General features: G+C 56.2%; 1 protein-coding gene across 6 annotated transcripts in view; it reads left to right on the forward strand.

The window, feature by feature from the left end:
- eml1 (EMAP like 1) overlaps window positions 1-20,985 on the forward strand; it is a 369,982-nt gene that overhangs the window by 231,777 nt on the left and 117,220 nt on the right. For all 6 annotated transcript variants that reach the window (XM_072490461.1, XM_072490442.1, XM_072490476.1 and 3 more), the window contains one exon: window positions 14,699-14,828. In XM_072490461.1, coding sequence (XP_072346562.1) covers window positions 14,699-14,828 — 130 coding nt within the window. The remainder of the gene's footprint in view (window positions 1-14,698; window positions 14,829-20,985) is intronic.

The following is a 20,985-nucleotide window of genomic DNA, read 5'->3' on the forward strand; positions in this document are numbered from 1 at the left end:
GACGAATATCCGGTGCCGGAGAATTCGGCAACCGGCGGGGGCGGGATTCACGCCAGCTCCCGCCGATTCTCCGACCCAGCGGGGGATCGGATCACTAATTGTTTAAACCGTTCTAAACAATCTTTACTATCTTCAAAGCTAACTCTCCCCAAATTGCTCTCCAGCACCTTATAGATCTTAAAATCTGTTTCAAAAATCCAGTAAAAGTTACCAGACCAGGCAGTTACAACTCTTTGCATTGCGTCTGAGGTAACACAAGCAACATGTGTTTCAAGACAGGCTTTTATCACAGATACTTCTTGCTGGGAGTTAAGATATTCTTGCTGTTGTCTGAGGTCAACTGCTCTCTTCATAGGTTTAATCATCTTAATTAAATACAGTTTCCCCTTTGATCTTCCCTTGGCTGACCCAACGTATTCTAGAAAGCAGACTTAATTACCCTCATTTCTTGATTTTAGCTTTTAGAGTGTAAAAGCAAAATGCAGAAAACATTTCTTCACAGCTTGTATCTGTTCCTTTGAATCCCTTTGAATCCCTAAAATCTTATTAAAATTCATTCATGTTTTGTCCCCCCATTGTTACTACCTTGCCCTAGGTAAACATCTGTTTGCCGTTTTGCTAAGCTCTTCAACATATCAAAGGCACTAGCTCCATTAACACAGCCATCCTGTCCCTGCCTTGATTAACTTTCATTCTTTTACAGTTTTTAAAACATAAAACCAACTGAAAATATTCTAATTTCTTGGATTTCCCTGATATTTTCATGTCACAATATTTTCCTGACAATTGTCCAAGAAGCAATGACACGGATGCACATAGACAATCAAATGCGTTGTTAAAGAGGTAGGTTTTATTGAAGGAGGAGAATATTAAAGCGGGGAAGGGTATTTGGAGGTGTGCAGGGAGAGAAATCCAGTGCTTGGGGCAAATGAAGGCATGCCTACCATTGGGGCAATTAAATCGGGGATGCTCAGGATGCCAAAGTTAAAGGAGCACAGATAACTGAGAGGTACGTGGCTCTGGAGCAGATACAAGAGAAACGGTGGGTCCAGGCCAATGAAGAATTTGAAAACAATATTGAGAATTTCAAAATCAATGGGCGGGTTTCTCCAATAATGGGGCTATGTCCCCACTCGAGCGTCAAAACGGGCCCCAGAGATTCCTCGCAGCTCTGGCTGCCGTTACGGGGCCCTACACTTCCGGTCGGGAATCCGCTCATGCGCACGGCGGCGACCTTTGGCAACCGCCCCGCGCGACGTGGCGGACTCACAACGCGGACCGGCCCCGAAAATATAGGCCCCACCCCCCACCCCCGAGACTGCGCACGCCCGGGAACGGTGGCCCCCGATTGCTAGCCTGGCCGTCCCTGAGGCCCCCCCCCCCCAGGGTGAAGGATCCCCCCGCCTCTCACCAGGGTGGCCGCGGACTGAGTCCGCAGCTGCCGCCGACCGTACCCGACAGGCAAAACATGGTTAGAACCACGCCGTCGGGAACTCGGCCAGTTTTCGTCGGTGAATCGCGGCGGGGGGGGGCAGGGGGCTCTGTCAATGTTCCCCTACCCGCGCCGTATAGACCGCGCGCGTGCGATTCACGGTGAGCGGGAGCGGCGTCGCGCTGTTTTTCGGCGTCAACACCCATTTTCCACCCCTGCGCCCTCTGTTTTCAGATAATGTCACTGAGTGGTTGTGTGTAGTTGAGAAATAGGAGGGAGCCAAGGTTCGAAACTTGGTGGGGAGGGGGGGGGGTCACGGTAACAGCAGAGATAACAATGCGGGAGCAGGAAGAGAAACCATTGCAATTGGTTCTTGAACAACGGTTGGATAGACAAGAATGGAACCAGGCAAGGGTAACCCCACACAACTTGATGAAGGTGGAGAGATGTTGGAGGACGGTGCTACGGTCAATATTGCAAAGGCTGCAGACAGGTCGAGAAGGACAAGGGGAGATAAGGATTAGGTGCACCCTACATTTTGGGTGTTGAATTTTAAAGTTAATTTAGCTAATTAGGAAGAAGCCCCATCTCTATTGACAGCCCTACACCTCTATTTTACAAAGAGTAGTTTTCTTTGCTTTTATGGTATCAGCAAGGCAAGTTTTCCCCATTATTTCATACACCTAAGCTAGTGCTTGCAGGCCAATATTTCTTATGGCCATTTAAGAAATTGTGTCAGAGGCCAACTGGACATGACTCTACCCTTTGATTGTTTCCTATTGGCAAGAGATGGCACATCTGGACTTCTGTGTTCAATTCAACTTGGGTCAGGAACTCAGCAGAGCTCAGTGTGTCATATTCCAAAGTGTATTTTCTTTACAGTATTGTTCACTTTAATCTAATAGCTACTGCAGTGCACCTGAAAGGTAAACTAGCCTTCTCCCTCTGCCCTGACCCCTGATCAGGCACAATGGCCAATCACAATTAATATTGGAATTGGAAGCCAATAAGATCATAGAAAACATAGAAACCTAGAAGCTATGAGCAGGAGTAGGCCATTCGGCCCTTCGAGCCTGTTCCACCATTCAATATGATCATGGCTGATCCTCGATCTCAATGTCTTAAAGACAACTGCTTCAGCAGTTCACTTCAGAACAGGTCCCAGGAGGGTTGGCATGAATAATAGTTCATTCTAAAGGTACTTCTTAAAAATGAAGAAGTTTATTTGGTTAATGATTAATGCTGGAATCACAATATTTTTGATTCCTAACAAATTAATGAGCCTGACTGATGATGTTTGGAGTCCACTTGCCAAATGGTTTGTTCTGATTGGCTCTGACTGGCCTATTGTAACTGCACTGCAGCAGAGGGTTCCTGACAAGCTGCCATCGCTGATCAATGCAGCTGATTTTTTTCCCCTAAATTAGCAATTAACACACGAGTAGAGAAGATTTTCAAAAGGCGCATACTGATCCTGTGTTGTGGAGAAATGACGGGCGTCATTCTCCGACCCCCCCAGCGGGTCGGAGAATGGCCGTTGGCCGCCGTGAATCCCGCCCCCGCCGGTTGCCGAAGTCTACGAAGGGAGAAAAGTCGGCGGGCCGTTAATGGCGCCGCTGACTTCGGAGAATGACACGGGTCTGCGCAAGGCAGCCGATTTTCGGCCTGCCGATATTCTCCCTTCCGGATGGGCCGAAGTCCCGTCGACGTGATGACCGTTCACGTCAACGTAAATCAAACCTCCTTTTCATCGGCGTGAACCTGTGCTCCAGGTTCACGCCGACCAACGTGGAGGTGAGTGACGGCGTGGGGGGTTGGCCGCTGGGCAGGCGATGGCGTGGCCGCAGTCTGAATGTGTGGGGAGAGGTGTGTCTCGGGTTGTGTGTGTGTGTGTGCGGCGGGGGGTGGGGTGGTTAGAGTGTGCTGGGCTCCGGGGGAGTGCCGGGAGGGGGGTCCGTGCCGGGGAGGAGGATGGGGGGGTCCGTGCCGGGGAGGGGGATGGGGGGTCCGTGCCGGGGAGGAGGTTGGGGTCTGTGCCGGGGAGGAGGTTGGGGGGGTCCGTGCCGGGGAGGAGGTTGGGGGGGTCCGTGCCGGGGAGGGGGATGGGGGGTCTGTGCCGGGGAGGAGGTTGGGATCCGTGCCGGGGAGGAGGTTGGGGGGGTCCGTGCCGGGGAGGAGGATGGGGGGTCCGTGTCGGGGAGGAGGTTGGGGTCCGTGCCGGGGAGGAGGTTGGGGGGGTCCGTGCCGGGGAGGAGGATGGGGGGTCCGTGTCGGGGAGGAGGTTGGGGTCCGTGCCGGGGAGGAGGTTGGGGGGGTCCGTGCCGGGGAGGGGTATGGGGGGTCCGGGCCAGGGAGGGGGATGGGGGGTCCGGGCCGGGGAGGGGGATGGGGGGGTCCGTGTCGGGGAGGGGAATGGGGGGTCCGTGCCGGGGAGGAGGTTGGGGTCCGTGCTGGGGAGGAGGTTGTGGGGGTCTGTGCCGGGGAGGGGGATGGGGGGGGGTTCCGTGCCGGGGAGGGGAATGGGGGGTCCATGACGGGGAGGAGGTTGGAGGGGTCCGTGCCGGGGAGGGGGATGGGGGGTCCGTGCCAGGGAGGAGGTTGGGGTCCGTGCCGGGGAGGAGGTTGGGGGTGTCCGTGCCGGGGAGGGGGATGGAGGGTCCGTGCCGGGGAGGAGGTTGGGGTCCGTGCCGGAGAGGAGGTTGGGGGGTCCGTGCCGGGGAGGGGAATGGGGGGTCCGTGCCGGGGAGGAGGTTGGGGGGTCCGTGCCGGGGAGGACGTTGGGGTCCGTGCCGGGGAGGAGGTTGGGGGGGTCCGTGCCGGGGAGGGGGATGGGGGGTCCGGGCCAGGGAGGGGGATGGGGGGACCGGGCCGGGGAGGGGGATGGGGGGGTCCATGCCGGGGAGGGGAATGGAGGGTCCGTGCCGGGGAGGAGGTTGGGGTCCATGCCGGGGAGGAGGTTGGGGGGGTCCGTGCCGGGGAGGGGGATGGGGGTCCGGGCCAGGGAGGGGGATGGGGGGTCCGGGCCGGGGAGGGGGATGGGGGGGTCCGTGCCGGGGAGGGGAATGGGGGGTCCGTGCCAGGGAGGAGGTTGGGGTCCGTGCCGGGGAGGAGGTTGGTGGGGTCCGTGCCGGGGAGGGGGATGGGAGGGGGGTCCGTGCCGGGGAGGGGAATGGGGGGTCCGTGCCGGGGAGGAGGTTGGGGGGTCCGTGCCGGGGAGGGGGATGGGGGGTCCGTGCCGGGGAGGAGGTTGAGGTCCGTGCCGGGGATGAGGTTGGGGGGGTCCGTGCCGGGGAGTGGGATGGGGGGTGGGGTCCGTGCCGGGGAGGGGAATGAGGGGTCCGTGCCGGGGAGGAGGTTGGGGGGGTCCGTGCCGGGGAGGGGGATGGGGTGTCCGTGCCGGGGAGGGGGTTGGTGTCCGTGCCGGGGAGGAGGTTGGGGGGGTCTGTACCGGGGAGGGGGATGGGGGGGGGCCGTGCCGGGGAGGGGAATGGGGGGTCCGTGCCGGGGAGGAGGTTGGGGGAGTCCGTGCCGGGGAGGGGGATGGGGGGTCCGTGCCGGGGAGGAGGCTGGGGTCCGTGCCGGGCAGGAGGTTGGGGGGGTCCGTGCCGGGGAGGAGGTTGGGGTCCGTGCCGGGGAGGAGGTTGGGGGGGTCCGTGCCGGGGAGGGGAATGGGGGGGTCCATGCCGGGGAGGAGGTTGGGGTGGGTCCGTGCCGGGGAGGAGGTTGGGGTCCGTGCCTGGGAGGAGGTTGGGCGTTCCGTGCCGGGGAGGAGGTTGGGGCGGTCCGTGCTGGGGAGGGGGATGGGGGGTCCGGGCCGGGAAGGGGGATGGGTGGGTCCGTGCCGCGGAGGGGGATGGGGGTGTCCGTGCCGGGGAGGAGGTTGGGGGGGTCCGTGCCGGGGAGGTGGTTGGGGGGGTCCGTGCCGGGGAAGAGGTTGGGGGGGTCCGTGCCGGGGGGGGGGGGGATGGGGGGTCCGTGCCAGGGAGGAAGTTGGGGGGGTCCGTGCCGGGGAGGAGGTTGGGGTCCGTGCCGGGGAGGGGGATGGGGGGTCCGGGCCAGGGAGGGGGATGGGGTCCGTGCCGGGGAGGAGGTTGGGGGTGTCCGTGCCGGGCAGGGGGTGGAGGAGGTTGGGGGGGTCTGTACCGGGGAGGGGGATGGGGGGGGGCCGTGCCGGGGAGGGGAATGGGGGGTCCGTGCCGGGGAGGAGGTTGGGGGAGTCCGTGCCGGGGAGGGGGATGGGGGGTCCGTGCCGGGGAGGGGGATGGGGGGTCCGTGCCAGGGAGGAGGTTGGGGTCCGTGCCGGGGAGGAGGTTGGGGGTGTCCGTGCCGGGGAGGGGGATGGAGGGTCCGTGCCGGGGAGGAGGTTGGGGTCCGTGCCGGAGAGGAGGTTGGGGGGTCCGTGCCGGGGAGGGGAATGGGGGGTCCGTGCCGGGGAGGAGGTTGGGGGGTCCGTGCCGGGGAGGAGGTTGGGGTCCGTGCCGGGGAGGAGGTTGGGGGGGTCCGTGCCGGGGAGGGGGATGGGGGGTCCGGGCCAGGGAGGGGGATGGGGGGTCCGGGCCGAGGAGGGGGATGGGGGGGTCCATGCCGGGGAGGGGAATGGAGGGTCCGTGCCGGGGAGGAGGTTGGGGTCCGTGCCGGGGAGGAGGTTGGGGGGGTCCGTGCCGGGGAGGGGGATGGGGGGTCCGGGCCAGGGAGGGGGATGGGGGGTCCGGGCCGGGGAGGGGGATGGGGGGGTCCGTGCCAGGGAGGAGGTTGGGGTCCGTGCCGGGGAGGAGGTTGGTGGGGTCCGTGCCGGGGAGGGGGATGGGGGGGGGGGTCCGTGCCGGGGAGGGGAATGGGGGGTCCGTGCCGGGGAGGAGGTTGGGGGGGTCCGTGCTGGGGAGGGGGATGGGGGGTCCGTGCCGGGGAGGAGGTTGGGGTCCGTGCCGGGGATGAGGTTGGGGGGGTCCGTGCCGGGGAGTGGGATGGGGGGTGGGGTCCGTGCCGGGGTGGGGAATGGGGGGTCCGTGCCGGGGAGGAGGTTGGGGGGGTCCGTGCCGGGGAGGGGGATGGGGGGTCCGTGCCGGGGAGGGGGTTGGTGTCCGTGCCGGGGAGGAGGTTGGGGGGGTCTGTACCGGGGAGGTGGATGGGGGGGGCCGTGCCGGGGAGGGGAATGGGGGGTCCGTGCCGGGGAGGAGGTTGGGGGAGTCCGTGCCGGGGAGGGGGATGGGGGGTCCGTGCCGGGGAGGAGGCTGGGGTCCGTGCCGGGCAGGAGGTTGGGGGGGTCCGTGCCGGGGAGGAGGTTGGGGTCCGTGCCGGGGAGGATGTTGGGGGGGTCCGTGCCGGGGAGGGGAATGGGGGGGTCCGTGCCGGGGAGGAGGTTGGGGGGGGTCCGTGCCGGGGAGGAGGTTGGGGTCCGTGCCTGGGAGGAGGTTGGGCGTTCTGTGCCGGGGAGGAGGTTGGGGGGGTCCGTGCTGGGGAGGGGGCTGGGGGGTCCGGGCCGGGAAGGGGAACGGGTGGGTCCGTGCCGGGGAGGGGGATGGGGGTGTCCGTGCCGGGGAGGAGGTTGGGGGGGTCCGTGCCGGGGAGGAGGTTGGGGGGGTCCGTGCCGGGGAGGAGGTTGGGGGGGTCCGTGCCGGGGGGGGGGGGGGGGGATGGGGGGTCCGTGCCAGGGAGGAAGTTGGGGGGGTCCGTGCCGGGGAGGAGGTTGGGGTCCATGCCGGGGAGGGGGATGGGGGGTCCGGGCCAGGGAGGGGGATGGGGGGGTCCGTGCCGGGGAGGGGAATGGGGGGTCCGTGCCGGGGAGGAGGTTGGGGTCCGTGCCGGGGAGGAGGTTGGGAGTGTCCGTGCCGGGCAGGGGGTGGAGGAGGTTGGGGGGGTCTGTACCGGGGAGGGGGATGGGGGGGGCCGTGCCGGGGAGGTGAATGGGGGGTCCGTGCCGGGGAGGAGGTTGGGGGAGTCCGTGCCGGGGAGGGGGATGGGGGGTCCGTGCCGGGGAGGAGGCTGGGGTCCGTGCCGGGCAGGAGGTTGGGGGGGGTCCGTGCCGGGGAGGAGGTTGGGGTCCGTGCCGGGGAGGAGGTTGGGGGGGTCCCTGCCGGGGAGGGGAATGGGGGGGTCCGTGCCGGGGAGGAGGTTGGGGGGGTCCGTGCCGGGGAGGAGGTTGGGGTCCGTGCCGGGGAGGAGGTTGGGCGTTCCGTGCCGGGGAGGAGGTTGGGGTCCGTGCCGGGGAGGAGGTTGGGCGTTCCGTGCCGGGGAGGAGGTTGGGGGGGTCCGTGCTGGGGAGGGGGATGGGGGGTCCGGGCCGGGAAGGGGGATGGGTGGGTCCGTGCCGGGGAGGGGGATGGGGGTGTCCGTGCCGGGGAGGAGGTTGGGGGGGTCCGTGCCGGGGAGGAGGTTGGGGGGGTCCGTGCCGGGGAGGAGGTTGGGGGGGTCCATGCCGGGGGGGGGTGGGGGGATGGGGGGTCCGTGCCAGGGAGGAAGTTGGGGAGGTCCGTGCCGGGGAGGAGGTTGGGGTCCGTGCCGGGGAGGGGGATGGGGGGTCCGGGCCAGGGAGGGCAATGGGGGGTCCGTGCCGGGGAGGAGGTTGGGGTCCGTGCCGGGGAGGAGGTTGGGGGGGTCCGTGCCGGGGAGGGGGATGGGGGGGGGGGAGTCCGTGCCGGGGAGGGGAATGGGGGGTCCGTGCCGGGGAGGAGGTTGTGGGGGTCCGTGCCGGGGAGGGGGATGGGGGGTCCGTGCCGGGGAGGAGGTTGGGGTCCGTGCCGGGGAGGAGGTTTGGGGGGTCCGTGCCGGGGAGGGGGATGGAGGGTCCGTGCCGGGGAGGAGGTTGGGGTCCGTGCCCGGGAGGAGGTTGGGGGGGTCCGTGCCGGGAGGGGGATGGAGGGTCCGTGCCGGGGAAGAGGTTGGGGTCCGTGCCGGGGAGGAGGTTGGGGGGGTCCGTGCCGGGGAGGGGAATGGGGGGTCCATGCCGGGGAGGGGAATGGGGGTCCGTGCCGGGGAGGAGGTTGGGATCCGTGCCGGGGAGGAGGTTGGGGGGGTCCGTGCCGGGGAGGAGGTTGGGGGGGTCCGTGCTGGGGAGGGGGATGGGGGGTCCGGGCCGGGAAGGGGGATGGGTGGGTCTGTGCCGGGGAGGGGGATGGGGGTGTCCGTGCCGGGGAGGGGAATGGGCGGTCCGTGCCGGGGAGGGGGATTGGGGGGGGGGTCCGTGCCGGGGAGGGGGGGGTGCGAGGGCAAGTGAGTTGGTCCACCTGGCCAGGTGCCAGCCTCCAACAGTTGGACCCATGCGGTCCATGCCACCTTGCTGGGGGGAAGGAGGGGATATGGGCAATGATGACATGTCGTCGTTCCCCCCCCCCCCCACCAGGCCGTCATGTTTTCCGATCATCCAGCGATGTTGCCCGCCACGGCGGCAGCCGCTAATGTCCATGTTGCCCTGGATGAGGAGGAGGAGGAGGAGCGTGCCAGAGAGGCACTTCCCTCTGCCACTTCCCTCCACAGATGCCGGCTGTGGCGTGGGGCAACTCTGCGGCCGTGCCCGGGATACAGGGCATCCCTCCTCTGCTCCACTGCGTCCAGGAGCGCCTCCACATCCCGTGACTCGAACCTCGGGGCTGAGCGGCGGCCAGCCATCCAGTCGGGTGTTCCAGTCGGGTGTTCCGGTCGGGTGGGGGGGGGAGCAGCGCGGCCTTATGAGCCGTCACGCCGTGCGGCGCGTATGACGCTGCACGGCGTGAACCACGTGCGCAAGCGCGGATCCCGTTACGTCGCTGCTAGCCCATTTCGGGCCGGAGACTTTCGACCCATTTTTCCGACGTGACGCAAGTCAGATTTGCGCCGTTTTTTGCGCCAATCGGCGGATTTTACGCCGATAACGGAGAATTTCACCCGACATCTGTGGTAAATGGCAAACCCTTAACTTTTTTAATTAATGTGCTTGATAAGACAATGAGCCAGATGATATTGAAGGACTTCAGGGTCGATCTGCAGGCGTGTTCCGAGCTAAAGGACCAAAAAGCCCCAAAGAAAATAGTATAAGAAGCTGCTGAAAAAATTAATGATCTTAACACTTTTAGGAGTGTTATTTCAGACTGGATAGCTGTTGGCATAGTTTTGAATTGCTCTTAGCAGGTTTTAGATGGACGAAAAGTATGCTGTTTGCATCAGATTTTCCAAAATATGCATCATTCTGGCTGTAGATTCGGACCAATATCAGGATCACAGTTATTGGAATGAACTTGCACGTAACTTACTCTGAAGGCAAATTAAAGGGAAATGCCAGAATGGAGGACAGAAACTCTGTAAATCTTTGGGAAAGATCAGAGGATTTTTCAACGTATTGCAAATTTTGCCTGAGCTGGGGAGGGAGGGGCTAAGAAGTTACAGACAGAAATGATGGAAGAGGCAACCCAAGGAGCAAGCTGATCCTGAAAATTAGTTGGGCGGGATTCTCCCTCAATTGGCGGGGTGGCCCATACCGGCGCCAAGAGCGGCGCGAACCACTCCAGCGCCGGGCCGTCCGGAAGTTGCGCATGCACAGAACCGCCGGGGTGCTTCCTGCGCTTGCGCAGGGGGTTTCTTCTCCGCGCCGGCCATGGTGGAGCCTTACAGAGACCGGCGGGGAGGGAATGAGTGCCCCCACATCACAGGCCCGCCTGCAGTTCGGTGGGCCCCGATCGCAGGCCAGGCCACCGTGCCCCCCCCCCCCCGGGGGCCGGATCCCACGCGCCCCCCCCGAGGACGCGGTCCATTTCACGACGGCGAGACTGGCCGAAAACGGGCGGCCACTCGGCCCATCGGGGCCCGGAGAATTGCTGTGGGGGGCCACTGCCAACGGCCCTCGACCGGCGCGGCGCGATCCCCGCCCCGCCCTAAAACCGCCGCCGGGGAATTCGGGGCGGGTTTCACGCCGCTCCCCGACGATTCTCCGACCCAGAGAATCCAGCCCATGATCTCTAGTATGCATAGTATTTACAGCACACAAACAGGCCATTTGGCGCAGTGTTTATGTTCCATAAAAGCTTCCTCCCACCTTCTACTTAAACTCCATTAATATATCTCTCCATCCGTTTCTCCCTCATTGTGTTCGATCAGATTTCCTAACATGCATCCATGCTGTTAACTTCCACTGCACCTTGTGGTAGTGGGTTCTACATTTACACCACTCTAAGGGTAAAGAGTGTTCCTAATACCCTGTTGGATTTATTAGTGAATATTTTACATTTACGACCTCTAGTTCTGACCACAGCAAGTGGAAAAACCTTTGCTTCCTCCACCTTATCAAAATAGTCCATAATCTTAAAGATCTCTACAATGTTAATCCTAAATCGTCTCTTTTCCAGAGGAAAGAACCCTAAACTGCTCAATTGTTCCTGTTAGGCAAAAAACTCTCAGTCCAGGTATCAGTATATCCTTTCTAAGAGAACAACTCAGCACTTACTTCCCTGCTTGTGGCTACACTAGGGGAGGTAATCCTGTAAAGGCTGCTATTTGGAAAGGAGGTTTTCTGTGACATTCCATTGGACAATCCTCACAAAATGCCTGAAGGGAAACCCAATCATTTTACCGACAGCAGATGATTACAAGTCTTACTGGATGTGTCGACCATCATTCTGTATGCTAGAAGCGCGTGTCCTTCCAGCAAATAACACCTACAACTGATTCTCGAATGAGCCATATTCAAGGTCATTTCCCAGTAGGTGTGCCAGAATCTACAAATAATGTTGGTGGTACCGTGGCAGGTCCAGCTAATTGAGGTAGATTTGCTGTTTCCAACCTCCTTGTATGCACTGCCTCTGAAAACGCTGCACCTTGTGATTGGGGTACTTCTGAAGCAACTTCCTAAATTAAAGTTAGCTTGATAGTTACAAACATTATCAATTCCATTGGCTCTGCTCTCCCACCTTTCAATGAAGAAAAGCAATCAAATTCACCACCTTTCTGCCAGAGTGACGTCTGTTTACCTCTGTCTGTTGATGGGTTCGCTTCTCGTTCAGCCTGAGCTGCTTGACGTGCCTGTATTAATCCTCTCAAACACCCGCGCCACAGGATTTCCAATGCTGCTGGGAAAGAAATTCCTTTACAAAGTTTGGCACAAAATCCGGGGAACCTAAATGCCAGTGGAGAGGGAAAAAAATCAGGAAAGTCATTAATATATGGGCGAAATACACTTAATATTATGGTGTCCTTTTCATGACCTTTATTTGCTTACCACTGCCTAGCAATCCAGATAACTATTTCATTCAGGAATGATCTATAGCTAGTGTCTTACATACTGGACTGGCAGATAATGACATGGAGGATGGTTAACTCCCAAGTGAATACTTTAAACAAAATGCTTGTCATTTTTGAAGTGGAGCCTCGGGTCACTGTCCGTGTGGAGTTTGCACATTCTCCTCGTGTCTGCTTGGGTCTCATCCCCACAACCCAAATGAGGTGCAGGGTGGGTGGATTGGCCATGCTAAATTTCCCCTTAATTGGAAACATTAAAAAATGTTTTTGAAGTGGATGTTTCCTATATCCCTGGTTCCCCATTCCCCTGGAAACTGAATCAGGAGTAATGAATTCCTCCCCGATTATCTGCTGCCTGACTGACACTACTACAATGGATGGCTGGTGATGGAAAGTACAGGCTTTGTTCTTAACAGTGAGGTCATGAAAAAACAAACATAATAGGTAGAAATTACTGTTGACAGTGTCAATGATGTGAACACTCACTGTGTGCAAATAAACTGTCTATGCTGTTAGTAAAATAAATAAGTGAATGTCTCTGTTAAAGTGGCAGAGAGGAATTTGGCATTGTGTTCAATTTTCATAATAGACCACTGCCAAGATTACTCTTTATCATGTCCTCCTTTAATCCTACTAGTAATCTTCATAATTAAAAAATGAATGATCTACTTAATATGCACACGATAAATATATCTATGTATATTGACATATATTAACGTTTTGCAACTTGTGCATGTGTTGATATTTCAGATGTTACAATACAATGTTTCACACTTTGCTGTCAATACAAAAAAAATCTAGAAATCGTAGAAAAGGAAAAGAAAGTAGGCATTTCCTACTGGTTTTCTGACCTTTGGAAGGACCCAAGGAAATAGAGGCAAACACTAATCTACTGAAACATGATTACTTTCGAATCCATTAATGTTCCTAACATGAAGTTAGTTCTCGGTATGCATTTATACACCTGTGGCTTCAAAGGAATAAATAAAGTTACAAGTAACTCCACTTCAGAAGCAGGACACTAGATTGTGTACTATGCGGCGTAATTCTGTTCTTGTATCTTATCGCACACTATAATATTCCTGTTCTTATCTGACTCACCATGCATAATGCCATAGGTATACACATACTCTTTGCTCCCTCGTTTAACAATTGAATCACTATACCTGGATACATTAGGGATAATATTACAAATAAGTCTGTCTTTGCTAATTAAGGAAAATTTTCAAATCTGCTTTACAAATGGAGCAAAAAAGCACAAAGGGAAAATCTAATTCCTCTATATTTGCCATGACTGCAAGCAACTATTGAAAAAGTATGCTGGTTGTAATGAACTACATTTCAGGCAGTTGAACAAATGTTTGATTGGTTGATTGCTCTGGCTTGTCCTGTTATTAGCTCATGTTGTCTTTGGATATGATTTTTGGAATTTAGTGATTGACTTGGAATGATGTTGGTATATCCAAAAGATTGGTTTAGAGCTCCAGTTTTACCTAAACCGCTGGCTTAGTTCTTGCTGTTTCACACATGATCCAATGTCATTAATGCGATAAAAGCAAAATACTGCAGAAGAAAACAGCAGGTCTAGCAGCAACTGTGGAGAGAGAAACAGAGTTAACGTTTCGAGTCCATATGAAATTAATGCGAAACATTAATCATAAAACCACTGCAGTGTAGAAGGAGGCCATTCAGCCCATCATGTCTACACCGACCATCTGAATGAGCACCCCACCCAAGCCCATTTCCCCACTCTTTCTCAATAACCCCTTAAACTAACCTACACATCTTTGGACTTTAAGGGCAATTTAGAAAGCCCATGGGGTATCATTCCTGACTCAGAAGGAACTAATTTCCAGTATCTTCAACAATTTTGTGGAATTTATCCTTGCTAGATTGTTGAACCACAATTGACTTCTTTCCAGTGTGTCCATCCAGAGAATTTGGTTCATCCTGGATATCTCCCCAGGGCGTGTTTGTTGAATCTGACCTAAAATCTGAGCAGAATGAAATAATCATTTTTACCTTGAGATAATACAACCTGGAAATGATCCTTACTATGCAAACATTCAACACATTTCTAGTCACGGTAGACCAGAAAGATAATACAATATTGGATTTATGGGCTAATACTGGCAGTTCTTGCTGCATTTTCTTTCAAAGATATCCATGACAATGTCAAGCAATTTGCATGAATATTTTGAAAGTATTACTTTTATAATGGTTTTGTTCGAAAATAAGGATATGTAGCATTAAATAATAGAATCTTTTGATGGCATTCCTCCTTTCCTCCTAAATGTTTAAGACTGCAAGCTCTGAGCTAGCTCTCTGTGACTATAGGTGTGAACACTTACAAATGCATAAAAGCTTCTGGGCTAGTTTCTCCGCCGGCGGGATGCTCCATTTAGCCAGCAGCCAGGGGTTTCCCGACGGCGTGGGGCTGCCCCACAATGGGAAACCCCATTGACTAGCCGGCGTAATGGAGCATCCCGCAGGCGGGGTGAAACAGAAATGTGGTGCGGCAGTGCGGAGAATCCAGCCCTCTATCTCAAATTCCGCTCTCGTCTACACTGGCAAAGGCATTAACCACTTTGTGGGTATTGCCCCCACTAAAATAGGGGAGTAGGGCAGCACGGTGGCGCAGCGGTTAGCACTGCTGCCTCACGCCGCCGAGGACCCGGGTCACTGTCCGTGTGGAGTTTGCCCATTCTCCCCATTTCTGCGTGGGTCTCACCCCCACAACCCAAAAAGATGTGCAAGGTAGGTGAATTGGCCATGCTAAATTGCCCCTTAATTGGAAAAAAGAATTGGGTACTCTAAATTTTCAAATAAAATAGCGGAGAACTTCAGACAAGCAAATTGAGCATTTGCATTGATTATCTCATACATTAATTTCAAGGCAGTCACTTCTTTGGAACAGAAACCAAATGTTCCACATAATACAGCAAAGTAACTTTCGCTTTAGAGTATTAACCCCTAAAATGAAAACAGTCTGATTCATTTACTTCAAAAACAAAGATATTTGCTCTGTGGAGGGTAGTAATATGCTGTTTGTTTGTTTTACAGCAAGACCCATAGTTCAAACCCTGCCGTTAAGGCCGACAGTTAACAATGGAACTGTGCTACCAAAGAAGGGAAGTGGCTCTCTGCCATCTCCCTCTGGAGTCAGGAAAGACGCAACACCAGCAGCCAAAAGGTGAGAATGGACTCAGGCAAAACAGCAGCAGGTACTGTTTACAATCTTTCATGTAAAATATTAAGATGCCCCAATGTCCTAAAGTACTTCTTCACTTCGCAAAGCAACCCTTATGCACTGAAAAACACAAATATTATATCTACCATATCATCAAATAATACCACCTTTATACTTCATATCACACCAGATTATACAACCTATTAGGGTATATTACGTATCCTATCATCTTGCATAATTCTAATTATATACTTTTTCATGTTTATTTTTAAGCTTGCCGTTGTTTGCTTTAGATTTATTATGGAGATTATTTCTGTTGCTGTCCGCATTCAGTGCAAAGTAAAGAAAACCGTGACTGACCAATACTTTTGAGGACGTGATCGATGAAAGGTCATCTAAACTTCCCAAAAGAATTATCATGAAGGTTTATCATAGAATTTACAGTGCAAAAGGTGGCCATTCGGCCCACCAGGTCTGCACAGGCTCTTGGAAAGAGCACCCTACCCAAGGTCAACACCTCCACCCTATCCCCATAACCCAGTAACTCCACCTAACACTAAGGGCAATTTTGGACACTAAGGGCAATTTATCATGGCCAATCCACCTAACCTGCACATCTTTGGACTGTGGGAGGAAACCGGAGCACCCGGAGGAAACCCACGCACACATGGGGAGGATGTGCAGACGGTCCGCACGGACAGTGACCCAAGCCGGAATCAAACCTGGGACCCTGGAGCTGTGAAGCAATTGTGCTATCCACAATGCTATCATGCTGCCCTTACCAGTTTACCAGTTAACATGCGGAAATTCAGGGTACAACTTGGGAATGGAAAAGGTGTTGGCCCAAAAGGTAGTGAACAATGTGAGGTAGTAAGCAATGCAATGGTACTGATTGGAGTGACTCTCAGATCAGGGTTGGGCCACCCAAATGTTTATCATTTAATGATTTACATCCAGAAAATCAAAATTAAAATGAATGAAATTGATAGATGATGCCAGATTAGGAGGAGTAGCTCTGCACTGCGCGGATAAAAGCTTAGAATTTAATCCGTCGTCTGCCCGGGGGCGGGATGGCGAGGGCGACCCGGGGAGGGGGGGAGGGCACACTCACCTGCGCTCGTAGTCCTATCACCCCTCACACACACACTGGCGCTCATCTCACACCCCACCCCCGCACGCATCGGACAGAGCACAGAGGCATCTCCTGTAGGTGTGAAAGTGATTTTAATGACAAACAGTTCATACATGTGCCCTAGCCCCTATAACTTATCTGTGCCCTGCACCCGTGCCAACTTACTCAGTGTCTAATTTTTTGGCCTTACTATGACTATGTCTAGGTGGTTCCCCAGACGGTACAGCAGAACTGGAGGTGGACTGCTGTGATTCCTGCCCTCTGACTAGGGTCCCCTTTGGTGGCCGTTTCCTGGGGTGGCCCGGCCTGGATGGGCCAGCCTGTTCTGCCCATTGCCCAACAGATGCACTTGGGACGGAAGGAGGTGTCGCGGTATTCCGGGACCTCCCCTGCAGGGGGACCCGGAAAGGTCCTCAGCACCTCCTCCTCCCTCGGGGTGCCTGATGGCTCCCCCCCCCCCCCCGGGCCCCTCCATGGGTCGGAGATGCAAACGGATCCAGCACCCGACGCACCCCTGGCACCTGGCGCTTCCAGCCCTGGAGGCCCGCCCTGGTATCAACAAGGGTCTGCAAGTTTGCAGCCATGGAGCTCAGGGAGTTGGCCATCCCTGTCTGTGTCTGGGCGACGCCAGCCTGCACCTGTGCAATGGTGCCGATGCCCTCAGCCATAGACTGCTGAGACTGGGCCACTGCCTGCAGAGACTGGGCATTGTCCTGCTCAGACTGGCCCATGGCGTTGAGTGCGGCTGCGATCTGCAGCTGGCTCTGGCTCATGGCTTCCTGGGAGAGGGCAGCCATGTCCCGGGCCACGGACGCCGCCTGCACGGAACGCTCCAGGCCTTGCATATTGCGACCCATGCCTGACACCGTCGCAGCCATTGTCGCCACCGAGGGTACCACCCGTGCGGTTTCGGCCTGGGTGGCACGCATGACCGGCATCACTCCCTGCTCCTGCACGCAGGTGGACTCCTCCTCCTGCGTCTGCAGGTGCTGCAAGCCGGCCGTCACCCCCTTCGATCGTCCCTGGGTCCGTGACTGCATCGGGTCTATGGGTGGGTGTGGCAACTCCAGGACCCCTGGACCCGTCTGCACGGCAGCTGGTTGCTGGGGCCGGGCTGACCTCCGGCCGTCCGGCCCCTCGCCGACTCCTAACTCCACCTGCTGTACCGGGACGGCTGTGTGGTGCGCACCAGTGAGTGTACCAGATAGCTCATCGCTAAAGTGACCAATCAAAGTGATTGTCTCTGCGATGGTGGAGGGTGTAGGAGATAGCAGTGTCATAATGGCGAGGTCCTCATCGGACCCAAAGTCCAGGTCCGCTGGGGTGGTGTTCCCTGGCCGTCCGTCCCCTGTCTTTGGGTGTCCTGGGTGGGTATCCTGTGTGTGGGTGTCCTGAGTGTGGGTGTCCTGTGTGTGGGTGTCCTGGGTGTGGGTGTCCTGGGTGTGGGTGTCCTGTGTGTGGGTGTCCTGGGTGTGGGTGTCCTGGGTGTGGGTGTCCTGGGTGTGGGTGTCCTGTGTGAGGGTGTCCTGGGTGTGGGTGTCCTGGGTGTGGGTGTCCTGTGTGTGGGTGTCCTGTGTGTGGGTGTCCTGGGTGTGGGTGTCCTGGGTGTGGGTGTCCTGGGTGTGGGTGTCCTGGTGTGGGTGTCCTGGGTGAGGGTGTCCTGGGTGTGGGTGTCCTGGGGATGGGTGTCCTGGGTGAGGGTGTCCTGGATGTGGGTGTCCTGGGTGTGGGTGCCCTGGGTGTGGGTGTCCTGGGTGTGGGTGCCCTGGGTGTGGGTGTCCTGGGTGTGGGTGTCCTGGGTGTGGGTGTCCTGGGTGTGGGTGCCCTGGGTGGGTATCCTGGGTGTGGGTGTCCTGGGTGTGGGTGTCCTGGGTGTGGGTGCCCTGGGTGGTTGTGTCTTATGTGTGGGTGTCCTGTGTGTGGGTGTCCTGGGTGTGGGTGTCCTGTGTGTGGGTGTCCTGGGTGTGGGTGTCCTGGGTGTGGGTGTCCTGGGTGTGGGTGTCCTGGGTGTGGGTGTCCTGTGTGTGGGTGTCCTGGGTGTGGGTGTCCTGTGTGTGGGTGTCCTGGGTGTGGGTGTCCTGGGTGTGGGTGTCCTGGGTGAGGGTGTCCTGGGTGTGGGTGTCCTGGGTGTGGGTGTCCTGGGTGTGGGTGTCCTGGGTGTGGGTGTCCTGGGTGTGGGTGCCCTGGGTGGGTATCCTGGGTGTGGGTGTCCTGGGTGTGGGTGCCCTGGGTGGTTGTGTCTTATGTGTGGGTGTCCTGTGTGTGGGTGTCCTGTGTGTGGGTGTCCTGTGTGTGGGTGTCCTGGGTGTGGGTGCCCTGGGTGTGGGTGTCCTGGGTGTGGGTGCCCTGGGTGTGGGTGCCCTGGGTGTGGGTGTCCTGGGTGTGGATGTCCTGGGTGTGGGTGTCCTGGGTGTGGGTGTCCTGGGTGTGGGTGTCCTGGGTGTGGGTGCCCTGGGTGGGTATCCTGGGTGTGGGTGCCCTGGGTGGTTGTGTCTTATGTGTGGGTGTCCTGTGTGTGGGTGTCCTGGGTGTGGGTGTCCTGTGTGTGGGTGTCCTGGGTGTGGGTGTCCTGGGTGTGGGTGTCCTGGGTGTGGGTGTCCTGGGTGTGGGTGCACTGGGTGGTTGTGTCTTATGTGTGGGTGTCCTGTGTGTGGGTGTCCTGGGTGTGGGTGTCCTGTGTGTGGGTGTCCTGGGTGTGGGTGTCCTGGGTGTGGGTGTCCTGGGTGTGGGTGTCCTGGGTGTGGGTGTCCTGGGTGTGGGTGTCCTGGGTGGTTGTGTCCTGTCTCTGTGTGTCTCTGGCCTTCTCTTCCTTATTATGAAATGATCCACCTTCAGCTCTTCACAGTCCTGTTGCCTTGCTTCCAGGCAGCTACAAAATGGAGGAATCTCTCCTCAATTGTTGTGCGTCTAAAGCCCGGACCTGCAGGACGCGTGACGTCAGTGAACGTCAGTGAATGTGTCGATGCGTGTCCCACTCTCTGTCACTGCTTCTGGCAGGAGGACTCCATTGCTTTAAAAAAAAAAATCTGGTCACTGACAGCGCACAGACGTCAGGAGGAGGTGGTCTGCCCCGCTGGGCTCTGGGTCTGCACACTGCCGAATTGACCTGAGGGGGCACGCATGCACGGGACGGCCGGCATTTTTTAAAGGCGGTCACATTTGATATTTTTAAAAGCCGATCACTCCACGACCTCCCGACACCAGACTGTGACCCACCGACAGGTTGCAATCCTGAGTTTGATAAACACTGCCCTAACACACCCCTCACACCTCCAGAATGACCGTACACCCACCCACCTCTCAGGGCCCCAGCCACTGCAATGCCGACCCTTCCCCTTCCCCGTACTCCACCCAGTAGCTATTCTGCTCTTCACATCCCCACTCCCACACATGTCCCACTTATGGCAGACTACACTATCATCTAACCTGGCATGACTGCCATCTACATCTGTCTCACTGCACAACCGGTGTGGGCTGGCCCAGCTGGCCAGAATGATGCCAGAGCTTAACCCCATTCGAGGATCGAGCCCTTGAACTTACTGGTACAGAGCAGGACCACACTGTGCACAGGGTGAGGTGGGGGCTAAAGACACAAGTGAGAACCCTCAACGTAGGGCGGCATGATGGCACAGTGGTTAGCACCGCTGCTTCACCGCACCGAGGACCCGGGTTCAATCCCGGCTCTGGGTCACTGTGGAGTTTGCACAATCTCCCCGTGTCTGCATGGGTCTCACCCCCACAACCCAAAAAGATTTGTCGGGTAGGTGGATTGGCCATGCTAAATTGCCCCTTAATTGGCAATTCATTGTATATCAGTAGCGAGATGATGGTGTCGTGGAAATGCCATGGAACTAGTAGAGGTCCAGTCTCATGCTCTGGACACGCAGGTTCAAATGCCACCACGGCACTTGGTGGAATGTAAATTCAGTTAATAAAATCTGGAATATAAAGCTATCTTCAGCAAAAGTGACTCAAAACTATCATCGATTGCCATAAACAACCATTTGGTTCTTATGAAGGAGATCCATCAACCTTGCCTGTTATGACCCTATATGTCACTCCATTGTGGCTGACCCTTAATTGCCCCCTGAAATGATCTAGTCAAGCTACACGATTCGGGGCAAATAAGGATGGGCATAAAATGCCGCCCTTGCCAATGTTACCCACACCCCATGAAAGAATGCATTTTAAAATACATTTTATTTACTTAATTGAACCTTCAAACAATGATTAACTGCTCAATATGCTAATAGAGGAATGTGTTATTAAAGGTTCCATTGTGACTGTGAGATTATACAGCTCTATTACCAATGATGCAATATTTTCCATCAGGTTTATTTCTCTGTTCATGGAAACATCTCATAAATATAAGGCACATGTGGGCTTCACAGTGCTTTTCACTGGCGAGCTAGAATAGTTATAGATGAAATGATTTGTTTTATTACTCAAAATCTTCATAAATTAGCATTAAGGGATTCATATTTTAACCTTTTTTATTTCAGCTGTTAGTAATGACTAAATTTTTGGCATCTTTTCCAGGAAGTCTCTTCATTTAATTTACACGGATAAATTTATTCTCAACTGATTTGGACAGTAGGGTGGTATTTTAATGACTTTATGATTATGTATGCAGAATGGCTTTGCTTCAATAATTGAGTTAATATGAAAAAGGCTATGCCGACCGGAATATGTCAAAATGACCCAGCACACACACACACACACGTAACAGCAAACGTAGCAAGGGCATACTATTATTAGCGGCAGTATAAGTAATTTTAAAATGCCTTTAAACATGACACAAAGGTCCTTTTTAATACCGGAATAAGCTGATCAATGGATAAAACGCTATTACATTAACATTATGTGAAACAGGATTAAAGGCAAAATGCTGTCTCAGATGGTCAAATTAATATTGTATTGATTGGCTAGAGTGACACAAAGCTAGAATTCTGTAAAGATTGCTTTCATTTTGACCTCCTTAGCGACTAATATGTTCCAAATTGCTAGTCACGATAATGTTTCTTGCCA

The sequence above is a fragment of the Scyliorhinus torazame genome, chromosome 2, assembly GCF_047496885.1.
Source record: "Scyliorhinus torazame isolate Kashiwa2021f chromosome 2, sScyTor2.1, whole genome shotgun sequence".
NCBI lineage: Eukaryota > Metazoa > Chordata > Chondrichthyes > Carcharhiniformes > Scyliorhinidae > Scyliorhinus > Scyliorhinus torazame.